We start from the raw sequence: 22,960 nt of genomic DNA, 5'->3' as shown, positions 1-22,960 counted from the left end.
AATATTCAACATTTCATTCTGAAGTCAGAAGTGTGTTTTCTCTTGATCTGCGCAAATAATGTCTGCCATTGATATCAATAGATTGTGTCATTTTTACGTGGTTGCGTCATTTCTTTTTATACTTTCTGTTGGAGCTTGTATCAATGTACATATTTTGAAGCATGCAAACGAGTACGCATTGGAGAAGTGCCCCCCGTGTTCCAATTTGTGTGCTCGGAGCACGGTAGTATGCATTTTGAGAAACTCCAATGGATTTCTATTATCTAGTGATCATCAATGATTTGGTTATTTGTTAGCTATAATAAAACCAACCTTTCCAAATGCAAAATGGTAATCAGATGTCTTATTCTAACTCAGTTTATGATGTTTGCCCTTAATCATAGTTACTTGTCTTAACCGTAAATAGGTTTTCTCCAATGTCTGCATTTGTTTTTAAAACGGCATGAAGACAAACAAATTGATACATGATTTTGGAGATTATTTTCGTAATCCACAAGTAAAATGTACAGTTTCACATTTATTTATTAAATTGGAAGATTCTTGGCAGATTTTTAAGAAACTTCAACCCTGTTACCTTATTTGGCACATAGGAACTTAATAAAGGCATTTATTTAACTTAAAATAGACTTGCAGTACACCTTTGGACTTACATGGCACTTTTTTTCTAGACACGCAAAGCTTTTTACCTGCTATTTATTTAATTGGCCCACCCACCCCCTCTTCGGAGGACCAATGTAACTTTGTTTTACATTTCAGTTTTTTTGTTACATGTACAGTTGTAGTCTGAAGTTTACATACTTAGGGTTGGAGTCATTAAAACTCGTTTTTCAACCACTCCAAATATTTCTTGTTAACAAACTATAGTTTTTGCAAGTCAGTTAGGACATCTACTTTGTGCATGACACGTCATTTTTTCACTGATAATTCACTGTATCACAATTTCAGTGGGTCAAAAGTTTACATACACTAAGTTGACTGCCTTTAAACAGCTTAGAAAATGATGGCATTTCAATCTTCTGATGGGCTAATTGACATCATTTGAGTCAATTGGAGGTGTACATGTGAATGTATTTCAAGGCCTACCTTCAAACTCAGTGCCTCTTTGCTTGACATGGGAAAATCAAAAGAAATCAACCAACACCTCAGAAAAACAATTGTAGATCTCCACAAGTCTGGTTCGTCCTTGGGAGCAATTTCCAAATGCCTTAAAGTACCACTTTCATCTGTACAAACAATAGTATGCAAGTATAAACACCATGGGCCCACGCAGCCGTCATACCGCTCAGGAAGGAGAGCGTTCTCTCCTAGAGAAGAACGTACTTCGGTGCGAAAAGTGCAAATCAATCCCAGAACTACAGCAAAGGACCTTGTGAAGATGCTGGAGGAAACCGGTACAAAAGCATCTATATCCACAGTAAAACAAGTCCTATATCGACATAACCTGAAAGGCCACTCAGCAAGGAAGAAGCCACTGCTCCAAAACTGCCATAAAAATGCCAGACTACAGTTTGCAACGGCACATGGGGACAAAGATCATACTTTTTGGAGAAATGCCCTCTGGTCTGATGGAACAAAATCGAACTGTTTGGCCATAATGACCATCGTTATGTTTGGAGGAAGAAGGGGGAGGCTTGAATGCTGAAGAACACCATCCCAACCCTGAAGCACGGGGGTGGCAGCATCATGTTGTGGGGGTGCTTTGCTGCAGGAGGGACTGGTGTACTTCACAAAATAGATGGCATAACGAGGCAGGAAAATTATGTGGATATATTGAAGCAACATCTCAAGACATCACTCAGGAAGTTAATGCTTGGTCGCAAATGGGTCTTCCAAATGGACAATGATCCCAAGCGTACTTCCAAAGTTGTGGCAAAATGGCTTAAGGACAACAAAGTCAAAGTATTGGAGTGGCCATCACAAAGCCCTGACCTCAATCCCATAGAAATGTTGTGGGCAGAACTGAAAAGGCGTGTGCGAGCAAGGAGGCCTACAAACCTGACTCAGTTACACCAGCCCTGTCAGGAGGAATGGGACAATATTCACCCAATTTATTGTGGGAACCTTGTGGAAGGCTACCCAACACTTTAGATCCAAGTTAAACAATTGAAAGGAAATACACTCAATTAGTATTTGGGAGCATGTAAACTTCTGACCCACTGGGAATGTGATGAAATCATTCTCTCCACTATTATTCTGACATTTCACATTCTTAAAATAAAGTGGTGATCCTAACTGACCTAAGACAGGGAATTTTTACTTGGATTAAATGTCAGGAATTGTGGAAAACTGAGTTTAAATGTATTTGGCGAAGGTGTATGTAAACTTCCGACTTCAACTGTACTTTTATTCTTATACTTTTATGCACAGTATTACGTGGTAGGAATAAAGTTTGATATACACATTACATATGAAATGGTACTCCTCATTACACACTCTTGCAAGAAGTGCCATGGGATCTTTAGTGACCACAGAGTTAGGACACCTGTTTTAAAGTACCACATTCTTCAGTTTTATTAAAGAACATTCCATTGTTACTTAGTACTTCAACATTATTCAAATGAAATGAATGTTGTAAAAAGTGCTCCGTCTTTGAATTTACTGCCTTATTGTTAGTTTCAGATGCATATTTCTTTTGGGCTTTTGTCTGTCTTTCCGCTGGAGGCACTATTCATACTTCTTTGAGCCCACAACTTGAAACAGAACACCATTTAATGGGAGACTTTTACTCTCCCAACTGAGTTTTTTTCCTGCCAAAGATCATGAATATGATATATTACTATTGGAATGTAGGGAACATTCTATCAAATAGAATGGGCCAATTGTGCGTCGCCCCATGGACCTCCCGGCCGCGGCCGGCTGCGACAGAGCCTGGGCTCGAACCCAGAATCTCTGGTGGCACAGCTAGCACTGTGATGCAGTGCCTTAGACCACTGCGCCATCCGGGAGGCCGAAAATTAGGCCTTTTCTAAAAAAACATAATATGCGACATCACACTCCCTCATCTGATTGGTCGAGTAGGTGGGTCTTCTGACTTTGGCTGTGGTAACTAGTGACGACCCATGGTGAACTCCATGGTGAATGAAATGTCTGATTAACTCCACCAACGGAGTTTAGCAGAGACCAGGCTTTGTTGAATTCTTCTCCGACGACATAGATTTGCCCAAGGTCAATACATTAAAAAAACTGTCCTCTAGTTGTATGCCTTTCTTTGCTGAAATCCATAATTTTTCATTAAATGTTTATCAAATACAACCACCAACTGTTTGCTCATTGCTGTTCCTCTAAGATGGCAACTCAGCACAAATGCACGTGTCAATTGAATCTCAACAAGGAAACAGTCTGGTTAATTGGTTAAGGTTTTATTAATAAGTATTGATTTCAGTATTGACCTTGGGAGAATCGACGTGGTCAGAGCTGAGTTCCACAAAGCCTGATTTCCTGATTTCAGCTCAACTCAGTTGAGAAACTTCCTTCACCATGGAATTGAGTTTAGTCGGCTACATCTTGGCATAATGAACATTCCTTTCTGCTCTTTTGCAGTCTGGTTGTCCCACGTGCTTTCACGAACCAATCCCACTCGGCTCCATCACTATCACCATGGCAACAGAGGAGAAGAAACCAGAAACTGAGGCCACTAAAACATCATCTGCATCTGCCAGCCAGAGTAAGGTATGGGTTCATGCTTGCCCTCATTGTCGCCAGATAGCGTGACAGCTGTCTGCAGGTATGGCTCCTGGTAACTGCATGTCACGTTAGAATGATTCCATCTGATGGAAGACAATGGCTTTTTACCTTATTACCATTCAAATGTTTTTCCTATGGATTTGTACAGATAGGCTACTACCCCATTGGTTCGCTGGGACCTGCGTTGATGAAACCTCTGTCACTTGATACTTAAAGATACCATGTAGCCAGATTGTCCTGTGTCTCTGCTATTTACATAGTGTCTGAATCTTTTTTTTTTTAACAGATTAAAACATTAGAAGCCTTAAATGCTTCTACAGATATCAACTGAACTGCTTTCCTGTTCCAAATGTTTACTTCCCTTATTTAGTCGGCACCAGTCAAGCCCAACTACACCCTGAAATTCACCTTAGCCGGCCACACAAAAGCAGTTTCGTCTGTCAAGTTCAGTCCCAGTGGAGAGTGGCTCGCCAGTTCATGTAAGTTTTTATGATGAGTGCTTAAGGTGGGCTTAGAACAGTAGGTTTACCGAATACTGCTATTAGGCTTGTAACTTTGCATGTACAAGTTGTTGTAGAATAAAATGTATAACATTTAAGTAAATGCAATGTTCTTTCAATGTAAATGATCTGATAACTCTTGCATGATAACTAGAGGAAGGCACAGTTAGACATGCTCCGGAACTTTGGCGACTTTAAACCTCCTGCTTTGGGCTGGATGTGTAGTTCATACTGTACATGCATAATCTATGAGCAGAATTACTGTTTTAACTAAATTAGACATGAAATCCCTAGTTTGAAAGTGACAGTTTTTATGGAAGATATGCTGCGCCACCCCCTATCAACTGAAGTTCCTGCGAGCGAACAATGACGTGGTGCACATATCTGCACATATGTGATTTAGTATGCGATTTTGCTTTTTGGCTCATGAGTGATACTTTCAGAACTACGGGCTAAAAAGTATACCAAAGTACCAGAGAATTTCTAATCGAATATCCAAACAGACCTTAGGATTCCATTACTTACGGGAGTATTAATTTTAAAATAATAATAATTATAGGCCTTATAACAATGAAAATGCTTTGTCAGAAAGTATTCACACCCCTTCAGATTTTGTTGTTACAACCTGAATAAACAAAATATTACATTTATATTTATCACTCACCTACACACAATACCCCATCATATCAAAGTGGAATTATGTTTATATAAATGTTTACAAATGAATTAAAAATGAAAAGCTGAAATGTCTTGAGTCAACAAGTATTCAACCCCTTATGTCAAGCCTAAGTGATGTCAGGAGTACAAATGTTCTTAACAGGGCACATAATACGTTGCATGGACTCACTCTATGTGCACAATAGTGTTTAACCTTTCTGATCTCCCCATCCCGGATCCGGGATCGTGAATACAGACTCAAGCTCATTACCATAACGCAACGTTAACTATTCATGAAAATCGCAAATGAAATGAAATAAATATGCTAGCTCTCAAGCTTAGCCTTTTGTTAACAACACTGTCATCTCAGATTTTCAAAATATGCTTCTCAACCATTGCAAAACAAGCATTTGTGTAACAGTATTGATGGCTAACGTAGCATTTAGCATTAGCATTCAGCTGGCAACATTTACACAAAAAAACAGAAAAGCATTCAAATAAAATCATTTACCTTTGAAGAACTTCAGATGTTTTCAATGAGGAGACTCTCAGATAGCAAATGTTCAGTTTTTCCTGAAAGATTATTTGTTTAGGACAAATCGCTCCGTTTTCTGCGTCACGTTTAGCTATGAAAAAACCCCTGTATCCAGGATTGTGTAAATCTATCAGCAAGCTCATTAGCATAACACAACGTTAACTATTTATGAAAATCGCAAATGAAATGAAATAAATATGCCATCTCTCAAGCTTAGCCTTTTGTAAACAACACTGTCATCTCAGATTTTCAAAATATGCTTCTCAACCATAGGAAAACAATCATTTGTGTAAAAGTAGCTAGCTAGCGTTAGCATTTCGCGTTAGCATTTAGCGTTAGCATTAGCGTTAGCATCCAGCACGCAACATTAACAAAAACATAAAAGCCTTCAAATAAAATCATTTACCTTTGAAGAACTTCTGATGTTTTCAATGAGGATACTCTCAGTTAGATAGCAGATGCTCAGTTTTTCCAAAAAGATTCCTTGTGTATTAGAAATAGCTCCGTTTTATACATCACATTTGGCTACCAAAAAAAATCCGAAAATTCAGTCCTCAAAACGCGAACTTTTTTCCAAATTAACTCCATAATATCGACTGAAAACATGGCAAACGTTGTTTAGAATCAATCATCAAGGTGTTTTTCACATATCTCTTCATTGATACATCGTTCTTGGACACATGCTTTCTCCCCTGAATCAAATGGTAAAGTAGAAGCAGCTGGCAATTGCGCACCGAATTCGACGCAGGACACCAGGCGGACACTTGGAAAATGTAGTCTCTTATGGTCAATCTTCCAATGATATGCCTACAAATACGTCACAATGCTGCTAAGACCTTGGGCGAACGACAGAAAGTGTAGGCTCATTCGTTGCGCAATCACAGCCATATAAGGAGAGAATGGAAAACAGAGCTTCAGAAATTCTGCTAATTCCTGGGTGATGCATCATCTTGGTTTCGCCTGTAGAATGAGTTCTGGGGCACTTACAGACAAAATCTTTGCAGATTCTGAAACTTCAGAGTGTTTTCTTTCCAAAACTGTCAAGAATATGCATAGTCGAGCATCTTTTCGTGACAAAATATCGCGCTTAAAACGGGAACGTTTTTTATCCAAAAATGAAATAGCGCCCCTAGAGCTCTAACAGGTTAACAAGGTTTCTGAATGACTACCTCATCTCTGTACCCCACATACAATTATCTGCAAAGTCCCTCAGTCGAGCAGTGAATCAAACACAGATTCAACCACAGACCAAGGAGGTATTCCAATGCCTCGCAAAGAAGGGCACCTATTGGTAGATGGGTAAAAAAAAAGTTAACATTAAATATCCCTTTGAGCATGGTGAAATTATTAATTACACTTTAGATGGTGTATCAATACACCCAGTCACTACAAAGATACAGGCATCCTTCTTCCTAAATTAGTTGCCGGAGAGGAAGGAAACCGCTTAGGGATTTCACTGAGGTCAATGGTTATTTTAAAACTTAGAGTTTAATTGCAGTGATAGTTTTCTCCTATGGATGGATCAACAACATTGTAGTTACTCCCCCAAAATAACCTAATTGACAGTGACAAGAAAGAAGCCTGTACAGAATGAAACTATTCCAAAACATGCATCCTGTTTGCAGTAAGGCACTCCAAAATAGTGTGGCAAAGAAGTTAACTTTATATTCAGGTCATAAAGTTATGTTTGGGGCAAACACAACATGTCATTGAGTACCACTCTAAATATTTTCAAGCATGGTGGTGGCTGCATCATGTTATGAGTATGCTTGTCAATGGCAAAGACTAGTGAGTTTAGGATAAATGGGAACGGAATAGAGCTAAGCACAGGCAAAATCCTAGAGGAAAACCTGGTTGTCTGCTTTCCAACATACTGGGTGACAAATTCACCTTTAAGCAGGACAATAACCTTTTTAAAAAACTAATTGTGTTAAAATCTAAGGCAAGACTTAAATTGGTGTCTCGCAATGATCAACAACCAACTTGACAAAGCTTGAAGAATTGTGAAAATAATACTGTTCTTCAAATATTGTGCAAAGCTCTTAGACTTACTCAGAAAAAGTCACAGCTGTAATTGCTGCAAAATGTGATTCTAACATGCATTGACTTTGGGTTGAATAGTTATCTAATCAAGATAAACTTCGCATTTTAGTGTCCTTTTGTTGTCCCCAGCACAAGGTGTACCTGTGTTTTAAAAAAAAATATATTTGTTCAATATATACACTCAATGTTGTCATACCTGTGCCTATATCCTTTTGATGTTTGCTTTCTCACCAAACACAAGGAAGAAAGAGAGGTGTGTGTGTGTATATATATGGAGCACAGTGCATGTAAGATTTGTGTGTGTGATTTGATGGACATTGGTGCTTGCATGTACAGTTCCTTCAGAGTATTCACACCCCTTGACAAAAACCCCCAATGAAATCCATTGTAATCCTACTTTTTAACACAACAAAATGTGGAAAAAGTTAAGGGGGAATACTTTCTGAAGGTGCTGTATGTAACGGATATTCCATCACTAACCAGATAGTATAACATGCTATGGCAGCAAGAATATTGTCTGACTAGTGCAAATATGGCTACTTTCTCTCTCCCTCCTGTCTCACATAGTGCTGCTCTGTTTGCTACTGCAGCAGGGTGGGGGAAGGGCAGCGGCTGGTGTCTTTCCCTAGTTGTGCAGCAAGTGCCCAGGTTTTTAAGAACGTTTCACAAAAAACACATGTATTTTGGCTATCGGGATATCCCAAAAAAACTAAACATTATTCTAGTGGTGAAAATATTTCAAATGCCCATCCCTAATGGAAACACTACATTTCAATAGAAAATGCTTATGTAACCGGTCTTGAAATATGTTTTACAGCTGCTGACAAACTGATAAAAATTTGGGGAGCTTACGATGGAAAGTTTGAGAAAACAATATCGGGACACAAACTTGTGAGTTCAAGCTTCCATTTCTATATATATTTTTATGGATATGCCTCTATTGTGGCACAAACCAAGTTGCCCTTTCACTTGTCATCTGCAGGGGATCTCAGATGTCGCCTGGTCCTCAGACTCCAACCTCCTGGTTTCAGCATCTGACGACAAGACTCTAAAGATCTGGGACGTCAGCTCGGTAAGAGGCAGGATGGGGATGTTATTCTCAGAAATATAGAATAAGGGGGCTGGTTTGGAGATGACATAGAACAGACATGCTTCTGTTTTAGGCTAAGAAATTATTCTCAAGTATTTTATTTTCTCTGTTATGGTGTGAGCACTGAAAAGACATGCATTATTGTTGCTGACACTCCGCTGTTCAGATGAACGGAATTAACACTATAATGTGCACCACTGCAGCGATCAACTCAAACTGCAGTGTGTAGCTGCGGGTAAAGTAATTCAAAGCATATACTTTATCACTCAGGATGTAACTTTCCAGTGCTACTATTTTTGCCATGTAATGTTATGAAATAGTAAATTCAGTTGAAGATGCTACATGTAGAATGTCTCACCCATGTGGAAGCTAGGTGAATTGCAACAACACTTAAGCTGAATATAAACAAACAAACAATCAATCAATGTATTTATAAAGCCCTTTTTACATCAGCCAGAACCTAGGAAGAAACGTAGAGAAGAACCAGGCTCTGAGGGGTGGCCAGTCTTCTGGCTGTGCCGGGTGGAGATTATAACAGAACATGTTCAAGATGTTCAAATGTTCATATATGACCAGCAGGGTCCGATAATAATAATCACAGTGGTTGTAGAGGGTGCAACAGGTCAGCACCTCAGGCGTAATGTCAGTTGGCTTTTCATAGCCGATCATTCAGAATTAGAGACAGCAGGTGCGGTAGAGAGAGGCCAACAGCAGGTTTGGGACAAGGTACTACGTCCAGTGAACAGGTCAGGGTTCCATAGCCACAGACAGAACAGTTAAAACTGGCGCAGCAGCATGACCAGGTGGACTGGGGACAGCAAGGAGTCATCAGGCCAGGTAGTCCTGAGGCATGATCCCAGGGCTGAGGTCCTCCGGGAGGGGAGGGAGACAGAGAATTAGAGAGAGCACACTTAAATTCACACAGGACACCGGATAAGATGGGAGAAATACTCCAGATATAACAGACTTACGCTAGCCCACCGACACAAACTATTGCAGCATAAATACTGGAGGCTGAGACAGGAGGGGTCGGGAGGCACTATGACCCTGTCAGACTTTCCCCCTTCCCTGCATCCCATTTCCCCGCAACATGTGGAGACTTGGTGGTTGTGGAAACTAGTGGATAACACTTGCGCTTGAGTGTTTTACTTTGTTTCATCCACCAGCTTCAAACAACTGAAAATACAATATTTTTTTGTTATTGAAAATATATTTCACAGCGATTTTTAGATTGTACAATGATTCTGTACACTATGAATTGCTTGTTTTGTTACAAACTGAAATTATTTCTGTGGCTGTAATTTCAGTTTTCAATTTATTTGGATGTTTTGTGATTTGGATGTAGACTGTTGATGGAAAAGTAGCCCTATGTGGTGCAATGGAGGCCTTGATGGTATAAGCCAGTGCAGACATAACTGTCATTTGATAAAACTGTTAAAAATAAATGTAGATGGGTCTTGGATTGAGGGGTGAAGGTGGTCAGGGGTTGTCAACTGGTGGCCCGTGAGCCAAATTCAGCCAGCGGGCTATTTTATTTGCCCCTCAAGTTCTCTGAGTAAAAAATAAAATAAAAAATAGGTTGTAATAAAATAATGGTACTTATTGAAAAAATCACAATTCTCTAGAAAAGGTTGGCCTTAATGCAAATCTAAGCCCAGCTCATTATACATAAAATATAAAGGCAGAAATACTGTTACTGTAAAAACGTGATTTTTTTGTTTGTTTTATTTCCAATATGCAAATTGATGGAATTGGTCAAACTCGCAGTTTAATACATGTACAAAATCATCCTCTTTTCCTAAAATCACGATGGTCATTACTTTTATTTATTTACATGAAAGGGGAGGTTAACTTGGTTCCAGACAATCGATCTGAGATTGACTTAAGTTTCAGTTATGCCAAACATGTCTCAGCATTTAAAAACAAATTATATAAAGCTAGAGAATGAGAAATACCTGAGTTTTTGCACAGGTACAGCCGACTAGTGCTAGCTAACGTTAACCTCTCTGGGATATGTGGGACGGTAGCGTCCCACCTCGCTAACAGCCGGTGAAATTGCAGGGTGCCAAATTCAAAACAACAGAAATCCCATAATTAAAATTCCTCAAACATACAAGTATTTTACACCATTTTAAATATGAACTTGTTGTAAATCCAGCCACAGTGTCCGGTTTCAAAAAGGCTTTACAACGAAAGCACACCAAACGATTATGTTAGGTCAGTACCTAGTCACAGAAAAACACAATCTTCAATAATCTTCAGTAAATCTTCAATAATGTTTCAACCGGAGAATTTCTTTGTCTGTAGAAATGCAATGGAAAAGAGCGAACTCTCACATGAGCACGTGTGATCAGCTCATGCCACTCTGCCAGACCTCTGACTCATTCAGCTCCCATTCCCCCCTCCTTCACAGTATTAGCATCAAACAACGTTCTAAAGAATGTTGGCATCTCGTGGAAGCCTTAGGAAGTGCAATATGACCCCATAGACACTGTATATTTGATAGGCAATGATTTGAAAAACTACAAACCTCAGATTTCCCACTTCCTGGTTGGATTTTATCTCAGGTTTTTGCCTGCCATAGGAGTTCTCTTATACACAGACATCATTCAAACGGTTTTAGAAACTACAGAGTGTTTTCTATCCAATAATAATAATACTAATAATAGGCTAATATTAGCAACTGGGCCTGAGTAGCAGGTAGTTTACTCTGGGCACCTTATTCATCCAAGCTACTCAATACTGCCCCCCAGTCCCAAGGAAGTTACAATTTTATTTTAAAAATATTTTTTTACAATCTATTTGGAGTCATAGACTATAATATTGTACACAATAATATTGTAATACTCTACTGTATACATGTTTCCTTCATCACGATCAGTTTGTTATAACCAGTTTTAGGAGGATGTGTCATTACCCCTTCCTTCACCCGACAGTTGGCTGCCCATCTGATAATGGCCGCTCAAAACTATATTGAAACTAACTTCACTCATATATGTAGCCTAAAGACAAGTTTCAATTGACAATAGTCTGATGGGTGACAATATTTTCAATTGTGAATGAAGACACTGAGGGAACAGAGCAGCGTGTGAAATTGACAAAGGGAATGGAGCTTACCAAAATAATAACTTTTTTCTAATCCTAGGTTCATGCAGGTCAGACATTTTTTATTTATATTACATATCAGAAAGAGCATATACAAGGTTTTTAAAATAACTGCTTTTGCCAAACAACTCAAAACATTTAGCAAATGAGCTCTATTTCAAAATGTAACTTTTTCCAAAGATGACTGCGGTTCCATGTAATTCAACACCTGAGCACTCACGGCTGCATATAGGCAAGGAAGTGCAGACTTGTAACATAATAAAACTTAAAATATGCTATTCTGTTATTTTCTTACCAGCTGACTACACCAGGCGCGCACGTATGTTGTTTATGTCCATCCACACCTGACGTGATCAGGACCGCAGGTTGAAATATGAAAAAGACCTCTGAACCAACTATATTAATTTGGGGACATGTCGAAAAGCATTAAACATTCGTGGCAATTTTGCTAGCTAGCTTGCTGTTGCTAGCTAATTTGTCCTGGGATATAAACATTGGGTTGTTATTTTACCTGAAATGCAAAAGTTCCTCTGACAATTAATCGACAGATAAAATGGTAAACCGAGTTAGTTTCTAGTAATCTCTCCTCCTTCAGTCTTCTTCTTTGCACTTTGTAGTGGTTAGCAACCAATTTTAAGGTGCATTACCACCACCAACTGTACTGGAGTGTGAACCTCAGTTCATCTTTCAATCACCCATGTGGGTATATGCTCCTAAAAACCAATGAGGAGATGGGAGAGGCAGGATGTGCAGCGCGTCACTAGTAGACCCAAGTTCTATTTTAGCGCCTGGCTAGGCAGACGCTCATGAGCAGTTTGGATGCAACAATTGAATAACATGTGTATGGTCGGCGTGTTAGGTTCATAATGTTTAAGACCTGCCAAAATAATGGATTAACACTTGAGTTGTGTAGTTTAGCATGTTTTTTTATTTTTTACATAGCCTACAGTAACAAACTAATGAAGATCATATTGTATTCTTAGATTTTTTTCGTATTCTGTGATGTTGACGCTTAAACAACTGGGAATTGGCTCAGAATGTGATGGCTAGAGGCCCGGCTTTTCTAGTGTAAAAAAGACATTGAATAATCGACAGCAAATACATATAGGGCTGGGCGTTGTGGCCAAAATATCAGATCACAATGTTTTTCAAGTTGACGGTATTTTATGTTTTTGAATAATAGAAGTTCTACAAGAATTTATTATGAAACCTTCCCACACCTGGATTGTAGAATATTTCACTTTCTTAAAATTCTTCAAACTTTGTCAAGTTGGTTGTTGTTCATTGCTAGACAGCCATTTTCAAATCTTGCCATAGAATTTCGAGCCGATTTTAAAGAAAACTGTAACTAGGCCACTCAGGAACATTCGATGTCGTCTTGGTAAGCAACTCCGGTGAATTTGTCGCCCAGAGTCTGTTTGAAAGTAGCCTGAACCAGGTTTTCCTCTTGGATTCTGCCTGTGCTTTGCTCTATTCCATTTATTTTTATCATAAACTGCATAGTCCTTGCCGATGACAAGCATACCCATAACATGATGCAGCCACCATCATGCTTGAAAATATGAAGAGTGGTACTCAGTGATGTTGGATTTGCCACAAATTATAACACTTTGTTTTCAGGACATAAAGTTAATGTCTTTGCCACATTTTTAGCAGTTTTACTTTAGTGCCTTATTGCAAACAGGATGCATGTTGTGGAATATTGTTGTTCTGTGCCGGCTTTTCTCTCTGTCATTTAGCTTATTATTGTGGAGTAACTACAATGTTGTTGATCCATCCTAAGTTTCCTGATATCACAGCCAATAAACTCTGTTTTAAAGTCACCATTGGCCTCATGGTGAAATCCCTGAGTTGTTTCCTTCCTCTCCGACAACTGAGTTAGGAAGGACACCTGTATCTGTGTAGTGACTGGGTGTATTGATACGCCATCTGAAGTGCAATTAATGATTTCACCATACTCAAAGGGATATTCATGGGTTTTTAATCTGTGGTTGACTCTGTTTTGAAATTCACTGCTTTACTGAGGGACTTTACAATTATCTGTATGTGTGGAGTACAGAGATGAGGTAGTCGTTCATAAATCATGTTAAACACTATTATTGCACACAGTGAGTCCATGCAATTTATTATGCTCAATAAAGATTGCAAAATTGTGGTTTATGAACTGATACATTTTAAATTATTGCAACCAATAGAATGTTATATATGGGGATGCAACCATCCCAGCTCTGCAGATTTTTCTACGAAGAGACAGAATCATTAGATCATTTGTTTTGGTACTGTCCATATGGAGCTTGTTTTTGATTGCATGTTCAGGAATAGATGAAGAATTGCAACATTTACCTGGAGCTAACTCTGCAAATAGCACTGCTGGGTGATTTGAAAAGTCATAGTCAATCGATCAATAATATAATAAATATTTTTGCTCAAGTATTATCTTTAATTTACAATCTGTAGAAACTATGAGAATAGAAAGATTCAGAACTTTTGTGAAACAGCACAGTTGATAAATATATGTTCAATAGAAATCAAAACTGGATGGTGTTCAGAGATAAATGGGAGGGGTTGAGTGGAGCTGAAAGGGGGTGACTTAAAACAAGATAACTCATGTCAAATTTACTGCGTCCTTAAAATGTATGTAGGTTCAGGACTTTTGTGAAACAGCACAGTTCACCTTCACTTGTTCCACATTTTGTTACGTTACAGCCTTATTTATTCTAAAATGTATTATTGTGTTTAACCCCCTCAATCAATCTACACAAAATACCCAATAATGACAAAGCAAAAACATACTTTCTGAAATGTTTGCTCATTTTATTGAAAATAAAAAAAACGTAGCACTAAAGTATTCAGACCCTTTGCTCAGTACTTTGTTGATGCACATTAGGCAGTGATTACAGCCTCGTCTTCCTGGGTATGACGCTACAACCTTGGCACACCTGTATTTGGGGAGTTTCTCCCATTCTTCTCTGCAGATTCTCTCAAGCGCTGTCAGGTTGGATGGGGATCTCAAGGCTGATCAATGGAAACAGGATGCATCTGAGCTCAATTTCGAATCTCATAGCAAAGGGTCTAAATACTTATGCAAATGAGGTATTTTTGTTTTATTTTGAATACATTCGTAAATATTTCTTAACCTTTTTTTACTTTGTCATTAAGTGATATTGTGTGTAGATTGAGGGGGAAAAATTAATTTCATCAATTTTAGCGTAAGTTTGTAAGGTAACAAAATGTGGAAAAAGGAAGTCAGAATACTTTACGAATGATTTATAGATTATATTAGTACTAGTGGACACACCACCTCAACCCCTGGAATTTCTTTATTTTTTACTATTTTCTACATTGTAGAATAATAGTGAAGACATCAAAACTATGAAATGACGCATGGAATCATGTAGTAACCAAAAAAGTGAACAAATTAAAATATATTATATTTGAGATTCTTCAAAGTAGCCACCCGTTGCCTTGATGAAAGCTTTGTACACTCTTGGCATTCTCTCAACCAGCTTCATGAGGTAGTCACCTGGAATGCCTTTCAAATGAACAGGTGTGCCTTGTAAAAAGTTCATTTGTGGAATTTCTTTCCTGGGTACATGGGACGCTAGCGTCCCACCTGGCCAACATCCAGTGAGATTGCAGAGCGCCAAATTAAAATACAGAAATACTCATTATAAAAATTCAGAAAACAAAACATATAGGTTTTAGGATTCACTTGTGAATCCAACCACTGTGTCAGATTTAAAAAATGCTTTACGGCGAAAGCATACCTTACAATTATTTGAGAACATAGCCCAGCAGACAAATCATTACAAACAGTAACCACCCAAGTAGAAGAGTTACACAAGTCAGAAATAGAGATACAATTAATCCCTTACCTTTGATCTTCATATGGGTGCACTCAAGACATTCATTTACTCAAATGTTCCTTTTGTTTGATAGTCTCTCTATATCCAAAAACATCCATTTATTTTGCGTTTTCTTCAGTAATCCACAGGCTCAAACGCAGTCAAAACAGGCAGACAAAAAAATTGAAGTTGTATCCGTAGGGTTCTTAGAAACATGTCAAACGATGTTTATATTCAAACCTCAGGTTGTTTTTAGCCTAAATGATCTATAATATTTCAACCGGACAATAACATCGTCAATATAAAAGGTAAATAAGAAAGGCACTCTCTCGGGATTGCACATGGAAAAAGCTCTGTGACATGTCAGGGTCCACTCATTCAGACTGGTCTTACTCCCTCATTTATCAGAATACAAGCCTGAAACAATTTCTAGATGTTGACATCTAGTGGAAGGCATAGGAACTGCTATTTGAGTCCTAATTCAATGGATACTGTAATGGCATTGAATAGAAAACTACAAAAAAAAATACTTCCTGAATGGATTTATCAGGTTTTCGTCTGCCAAATCAGTTCTGTTATACTCAGACACTGTTTTAACAGTTTTGGAAACTTTAGAGTTTTCTATCCAAATCTACTAATAATATGCATATCTTATCTTCTGGGGATGAGGAGCAGGCAGTTGAATTTGGGCATGCATTTAATCGGGAAGTGAAAATACTGCCCCCTGTCACCAAGAAGTTAATGCGTTTGAGCCAATCAGTTGTGTTGTGGCAAGGTAGAGTTGGTGTAAAAGACCAAGTCCATATTATGGCAAGAACAGCTCAAATGAGCAAAGAGAAACGACAGTCATTACTTTAAGACATGAAGGTAAGTCAATCTGGAAAATGTTAAGAACTTTGAAAGTTTCTGCAAGTGCAGTTGCAAAAAAACACCAGGCGCTATGATGAACCTGGCTCTCATGAGGACCGCCACAGGAAAGGATGACCCAGAGTTACATCTGCTGCAGAGGATACTTTCATTAGTTACCAGCCTCAGAAATTACAACCCAAATAAATGCTTCAGAGTTCAAGTAACAGACACATCTCAACATCAACTGTTCAGTGGAGACTGCATGAATCAGACCTTCATGGGTGAATTGTTGCAAAGAAACCACTACTAAAGGACACCAATAAGAAGAAGAGACTTCCTTGGGCCAATAAACACGAGCAATGGACTTTAGACCGGTGGACGTCTGTCCTTTTTTTAGTCCGAGTCGAAATTTGAGATTTTTGGTTCCGACCGCGTGTCTTTTGTGAGACGCAAAGTAGGTGAACGGATGATCTCTGCATGTGTGGTTCCCACCGAGAAGCATGGAGGAGGAGGTGTGATGGTGTGGGGATGCTTTGCTGGTGACCCTGGCAGTGATTTATTTAGAATTCAAGGCACACTTAACCCGCATGACTACCACACTATTCTGCAGCAATACGCAATCCCATCTGGTTTGCGCTTAGTGGGACTATATTTTGTTTTTCCACAGGACAATGACACAACACACCTCCAGGCTGTGTAAAGGCTATTTCACCAAGGAGAGTGATGTGCGGCATCAGATGACCTGGCCTCAACAATCACCCGACCTCAACCCAATTGAGATGATTTGGGATGAGTTGGCTCGCAGAGGGAAGGAAAAGCAGCCAACAAGTGCTCAGCATATGTGGGATCTCCAAGACTTGGAAAAGCATTCCAGGTGAAGCTGGTTGAGAGAATGCCAAAAGTGTGCAAAGCTGTTGTCAAGGCAAAGGGTGGCTACTTATAAGAATTTAAAATATATATATATATATATTTGGTTACTATGTTTCCATATGTGTTATTTCATAGTTTTGATGTCTTAACTATTATTCTACAGTGTAGTAAAAATAAGGAAAAACCCTTGAATGAGTAGGTGTGTCCAAACATTTGACTGGTGGTGTGTGTGTGTGCGCGTGCACTCTGCATTCGGAAAGTATTCAGACCCCTTCCCCTTTCCACGTTACCTTACAGCCTTATTCTAAAATGGATTAATTGAAAAAAATAATTTAGACATTTTTGCATATTTTTTTTCAAAATAAAAAAACAAGGGGAGCGAAGAGTAAACAAGTAGTGCGTAAGCTTAAAAAAAATTGACATTACACAAGGCAGTTGCACATTTAACATTTAAATACTGTTAAAGAAGGTAAAGTAAAAACCCAAACCGGTCCATTCATCGATACCGGTGTGTGTGTATAGTAAAATACGGTATACCGCCCAGCCCTAAATACACATCACCAAATATACATCTGTACACAAATTGCACTGGAAGGAGTGGGATGAAGTGCAGAAAATGGAAAAGAAAAAAGCAGCGTACAACAATCAATCAAGTTTTATTCATTAGAGTAATGAGGGAATATGTTTAGACTGAACTGGGGTCCACTGGGCACGTGACCGGCTAAAACAGGTGAATGTGGAGCGCTCTGCTCAAATCAAACTAATCTGTGCCACCGGGTCATATTGTCAACATAGCAGCGCAATGCATCGTTCAGAAATATATTAATGTATTTTCTATAAAATGTTTACTAAAACAAATCCCTGACTGCAGGGATAAAGGACTTCCTGCTTCCTCTTGCCGAGTGGGATGCAGAAGCATCTACCGTAACGAATCAGCTCTCATCCCTTGAGATTTTACTGGCTTTAATCTGAGCACTTTCCCTTTACAGTGTGGCAAGGCTTGAACAACATGTTACCAACAATTCAGTCCATTTCTATTTTGGTGGGGAAAAAGGTGAACTTTAAGTCGCCATGGAAACTGTAGCACCTCAGGGTAGCCTTAACATTAGTTATCTGCATCTAGTGAAGACCCAGTGGGCAAAATCAGGTTGAAAAAACATCAGTATGACATCTTATTCTGATCGAAACTGGCTTCTTTTTAATTTATTTTTGCTTACCAGAATATTACATGTTTTTCTGACCCCCATACGACCAGTTGGTCATAATGTCATATTTAAGCCCGCATTATAACCTGGTAGTAACAACCTGACTACAGTTTATTACGTACTGTAAAAAGTATTGCAGAGGATATAGTTGGATGTTGAAAACCTTGTTCATTACATTTCTGTGTTTCCCATAGTCACCAATTAAAATTGAAATCTGCAACATATTCTTACATTTTAAAGTAGATCAAGAAAAGATCTACATCAATGTTTTTGCACCTGCACTGTGATAGTCTCAGAGGTCCGTTAAAAGCGCAGAGAGCATCATGAAGAACAAGGAACACACCAGGCAGGTCCGAGATACTGTTGTGAAGAAGTTTAAAGCCGGATTTGGATACAAAAATATTTCCCAAGCTTTAAACATCCCAAGGAGCACTGTGCAAGCGATAATATTGAAATGGAAGGAGTATCAGACCACTGCAAATTACCAAGACCTGGCCGTCCCTCTAAACTTTCAGCTCATACAAGGAGAAGACTGATCAGAGATGCAGCCAAGAGGCCCATGATCACTCTGGATGAACTGCAGAGATCTACAGCTGAGGTGGGAGACTCTGTCCATAGGACAACAATCAGTATATTGCACAAATCTGGCCTTTATGGAAGAGTGGCAAGAAGAAAGCCATTTCTTAAAGATATCCATAAAAAGTGTTGTTTAAAGTTTGCCACAAGCCACCTGGGAGACGCACCAAACATGTGGAAGAAGGTGCTCTGGTCAGATGAAACCAAAATTGAACTTTTTGGCAACAATGCAAAACGTTATGTTTGGCGTAAAAGCAACACAGCTGAACACACCATCCCCACTGTCAAACATGGTGGTGGCAGCATCATGGTTTGGGCCTGCTTTTCTTCAGCAGGGACAGGGAAGATGGTTAAAATTGATGGGAAGATGGATGGAGCCAAATACAGGACCATTCTGGAAGAAAACCTGATGGAGTCTGCAAAAGACCTGAGACTGGGACGGAGATTTGTCTTCCAACAAGACAATGATCCAAAGCATAAAGCAAAATCTACAATGGAATGGTTCAAAAATAAACATATCCAGGTGTTAGAATGACCAAGTCAAAGTCCAGACCTGAATCCAATCGAGAATCTGTGGAAAGAACTGAAAACTGCTGGTCACAAATGCTCTCCATCCAAGCTCGAGCTGTTTTGCAAGGAGGAATGGGAAAAAATGTCAGTCTCTCGATGTGCAAAACTGATAGAGACATACCCCAAGCGACTTACAGCTGTAATCGCAGCAAAAGGTGGCGCTACAAAGTATTAACTTAAGGGGGCTGAATAATTTTGCACGCCCAATTTTTCCGTTTTTGATTTGTTAAAAAAAGTTTGAAATATCCAATAAATGTCGTTCCACTTCATGATTGTGTCCCACTTGTTGATTCTTCACAAAAAAATACAGTTTTATATCTTTGTTTGAAGCCTGAAATGTGGCAAAAGGTCGCAAAGTTCAAGGGGGCCGAATACTTTCGCAAGGCACTGTAAAAGCCCATTGTTTTAATTTCTGAATGATTACTGAGAGTGGTGTGATGGTGTAGATCCTCATCAAGGACCTTTTAGCATAGAATGCGATTTGGAGCGTAGTGGCCCTCTTGCAAATTGGTGTGATGGGTCAGATCTGCAGTTGAAGAGAATCATTACAACTTCATCAATTATAGATTTTAAAAGAACTAGAAAAGGACATTCATAAAGACACTGGACTCGGCCGTTGAAGAAGTTTGTGGCACTTATAGCTTCAAAATAGAGCAACTAGCTCATGTACATACTTTGCGTCCTCCACCACGGAGGTCAGGGGCATATTTTAGGACTTTCCGAGGGGCCAACGGTAGATCGACCTCCTGAGTTGTATGGCTTTTCATGACACTTACTGTAAGCATAATAAGAGAAGAAAATGTATGAATGATTGGCATAATGTCGGCATGCAGGACAGAACAGTAATGTGCAGTATAATATCTTTAACAGTCATAGTCTACTAAAAATGTCTCACTGTTTGTCAAATGTCTCAACTTTTCACATTTACTTACCAACTACAATTGAGCACACACACGTGGTGGCAAAGGCATATTTGTTCCTCTGACCCTTCATATTGAAGTGGGACATTTAATTCATTGGTCATCAATCTGAAACATTTTAAGAGGATGAAATAGCAGTTGGATAATGAAACGTTTTAGCTAATCTTTAATGGTAAGGTTTTGCTTTAATCCTAACACGTTTATATAAACACACCGCTCCATAATCCTGAGGACATTGTCTCGGACAGAGGTTCCACATATTGAGGACAGCTTGGCAGTCTTAAAGTCATATTTAAAAATGTGAAGTGCGTAAAGAGGCAATAAATATTTTTTTCTAAAGTTATATCATTCCCACAACACATTGTTAGAAATGGGTGTAATTGGCAAATCTCTTCTGCAACGTGGAAAGTTTGAGTTTGGCTGAGCGACGGAGAATGAGCAAGGGAGAAACTAGACATGACTCTCAGGTATATTTGACAGATATCAAAAGGTATAAACGTTATCTAAGTTAGCTAGCTACAACCAATGGCTCCAGCAGTTAAAACTGTACATTTACAATGTCCATGGAGGATTAGCCAGGGGGTAACGTTTGCCAGCTAAAATAGCAAATATTTTCCCCAACAAACCGCCGCTAATTCAGGTGCAATAATTTCGGGGGTAATTATTAATGGAAATGAATGCCATTTAAAAACAGGGTTTTGTAAATTTTGGTGGATTGTAGTAGGATACTGAAATAAGACCGGCCTACTTGTTTGTTAAATTCTGTATTTTGTCATAATAGAACATCCAAAACAGCATTCTGTTGAACAAGAAAATGTGCAGTACAATAAACAGTGTAATTTGCTAACAAAGATGACTATTAGAAGCCAACACACAGCAAGCTATATCATTAATTAAACCATTATTTAATTGTACTGCAGTTGTACTGTATTTTAAAGGCAGTGAAATGTTATAAGGGTATCCTGTATTATTGTGCATGTTTATCTTATGCTGGTTGCCTAGAAAAAAATGTGGAAGTGAATGTGCACATTTCAATTGGGTGGACTGCAACTTTGAAAAACACTACCATAGCCTGTAGTAAAAGCATTTTATAGCGTCAAAAAAATAATCTAAATTAGGGACCATCTCTATAGCTATAGGACTGCAGAGACGGTCACAAATTCGATGAGTTGGAGGTTAAATATATCACTTCATTGTTTTATTTTTTTTATTGATATTTCATCACCTGCTGAATAATAACCTAAAATGGCCCTACTCCTTAAAAAGTTAATCTGTCCAGATAAACTGAAGTGGACTCTGACCGAGTACCATTAGCTGGAGCCCAGAGTAATATTATTCTGTCGGACTTGGGAAGAGCTCAGCCCATATGAAGCCCCCCTGAGTCCGAGTCCACGCCAAGTCCCCCGGGTCTCAAACAGAATAGGCCCGAGCCCAGTACAGTGCGCCACGGGCCCGAGCCCAGTACAGTACGCCACGAGGCCCGAGCCCAGTACAGTACGCCACGAGGCCCGAGCCCAGTACAGTACGCCACGAGGCCCGAGCCCAGTACAGTACGCCACGAGGCCCGAGCCCAGTACAGTACGCCACGAGGCCCGAGCCCAGTACAGTACGCCACGAGGCCCGCTTTGGTGCGCTCTGTCAGCTGTTTGCCAAGTGTGCAAAGCTGAATCATGTAAGCCCTGCTGAAAAATAACATTCACTACAATTTGAATAATTGTTCTAGTGTCTTATATGCAATGGGGGCATGGCCTACAAACACTATGGACATGTTTATATAAACGCAACGATTTTACAGCGCTACAGTTCATATTTGGAAATCAGTCAATTTAAATAAATTCATTAGTTCCCAATTGATGGATTTCACACATATCAATCAAAATAAGATGTTTTTTTTAATGTCTAAATGACTTCATGAAAAAAACATCTTAATCTGGTTGTGATTTGGTTATAAGACATCTTGACCCGATTTCAGCTAATAAAAGACGTCTTTATCATGTCAAGCCCACTGGGTAGGGATTTTTTCCCCCCTCCCACATTGTCATGGTATTAAAAGGATAATGTGAGATTTTGGCTACTTTTCTACTTACCAAGAGTCAGATGAACTCATGAATACAATTCTTATGTCTCTGCGTCCAGTATGATGGAAGTTAAGAGGTTGTTTCCCAAGCCAATGCTAACTAGCTGTAGCGCAATGACTGGTAGGAAGTCTGCTGTTCTGGTAGACTTCCAGGCATTGCACTAATGCTATTCAGAGATGTCTCCTTAAACTACCTTCAACTGTTTTCTCTGCAGTTGCATCATAATCGCTACTTCGAGATCCTCCATGCCGTGGATGTTGGATCGACCATAATGAGCTCATACTGTGAACATGTTTAATTTAAACACACTCATTTCCTTTTGCAGGGGAAATGTTTGAAGACATTGAAAGGCCACAGCAACTATGTCTTCTGCTGCAACTTTAATCCCCAGTCCAATCTCATCGTGTCTGGATCAGTGAGTCCTACCTACTAA

The 22,960-nt window shown here is 39.2% G+C and overlaps 1 protein-coding gene across 1 annotated transcript in view; it reads left to right on the top strand.

The window, feature by feature from the left end:
• The window catches only part of LOC110523648 (WD repeat-containing protein 5), a 31,320-nt gene that overhangs the window by 2,782 nt on the left and 5,578 nt on the right, over positions 1-22,960 (top strand). Inside the window, exons 2-6 of the mRNA XM_021602538.2 lie at positions 3,541-3,669; positions 4,055-4,163; positions 8,237-8,310; positions 8,402-8,491; positions 22,853-22,942. Of these exons, the coding sequence (XP_021458213.1) occupies positions 3,598-3,669; positions 4,055-4,163; positions 8,237-8,310; positions 8,402-8,491; positions 22,853-22,942 (435 nt within the window). The 5' untranslated portion in view covers positions 3,541-3,597. The remainder of the gene's footprint in view (positions 1-3,540; positions 3,670-4,054; positions 4,164-8,236; positions 8,311-8,401; positions 8,492-22,852; positions 22,943-22,960) is intronic.

The sequence above is a fragment of the Oncorhynchus mykiss genome, chromosome 5 (genome assembly GCF_013265735.2).
Source record: "Oncorhynchus mykiss isolate Arlee chromosome 5, USDA_OmykA_1.1, whole genome shotgun sequence".
In the NCBI taxonomy this organism is placed as follows: domain Eukaryota; kingdom Metazoa; phylum Chordata; class Actinopteri; order Salmoniformes; family Salmonidae; genus Oncorhynchus; species Oncorhynchus mykiss.
The sequence above is the reverse complement of the archived record's forward strand: the minus strand, read 5'-3'. Positions and strand labels throughout refer to the sequence as shown.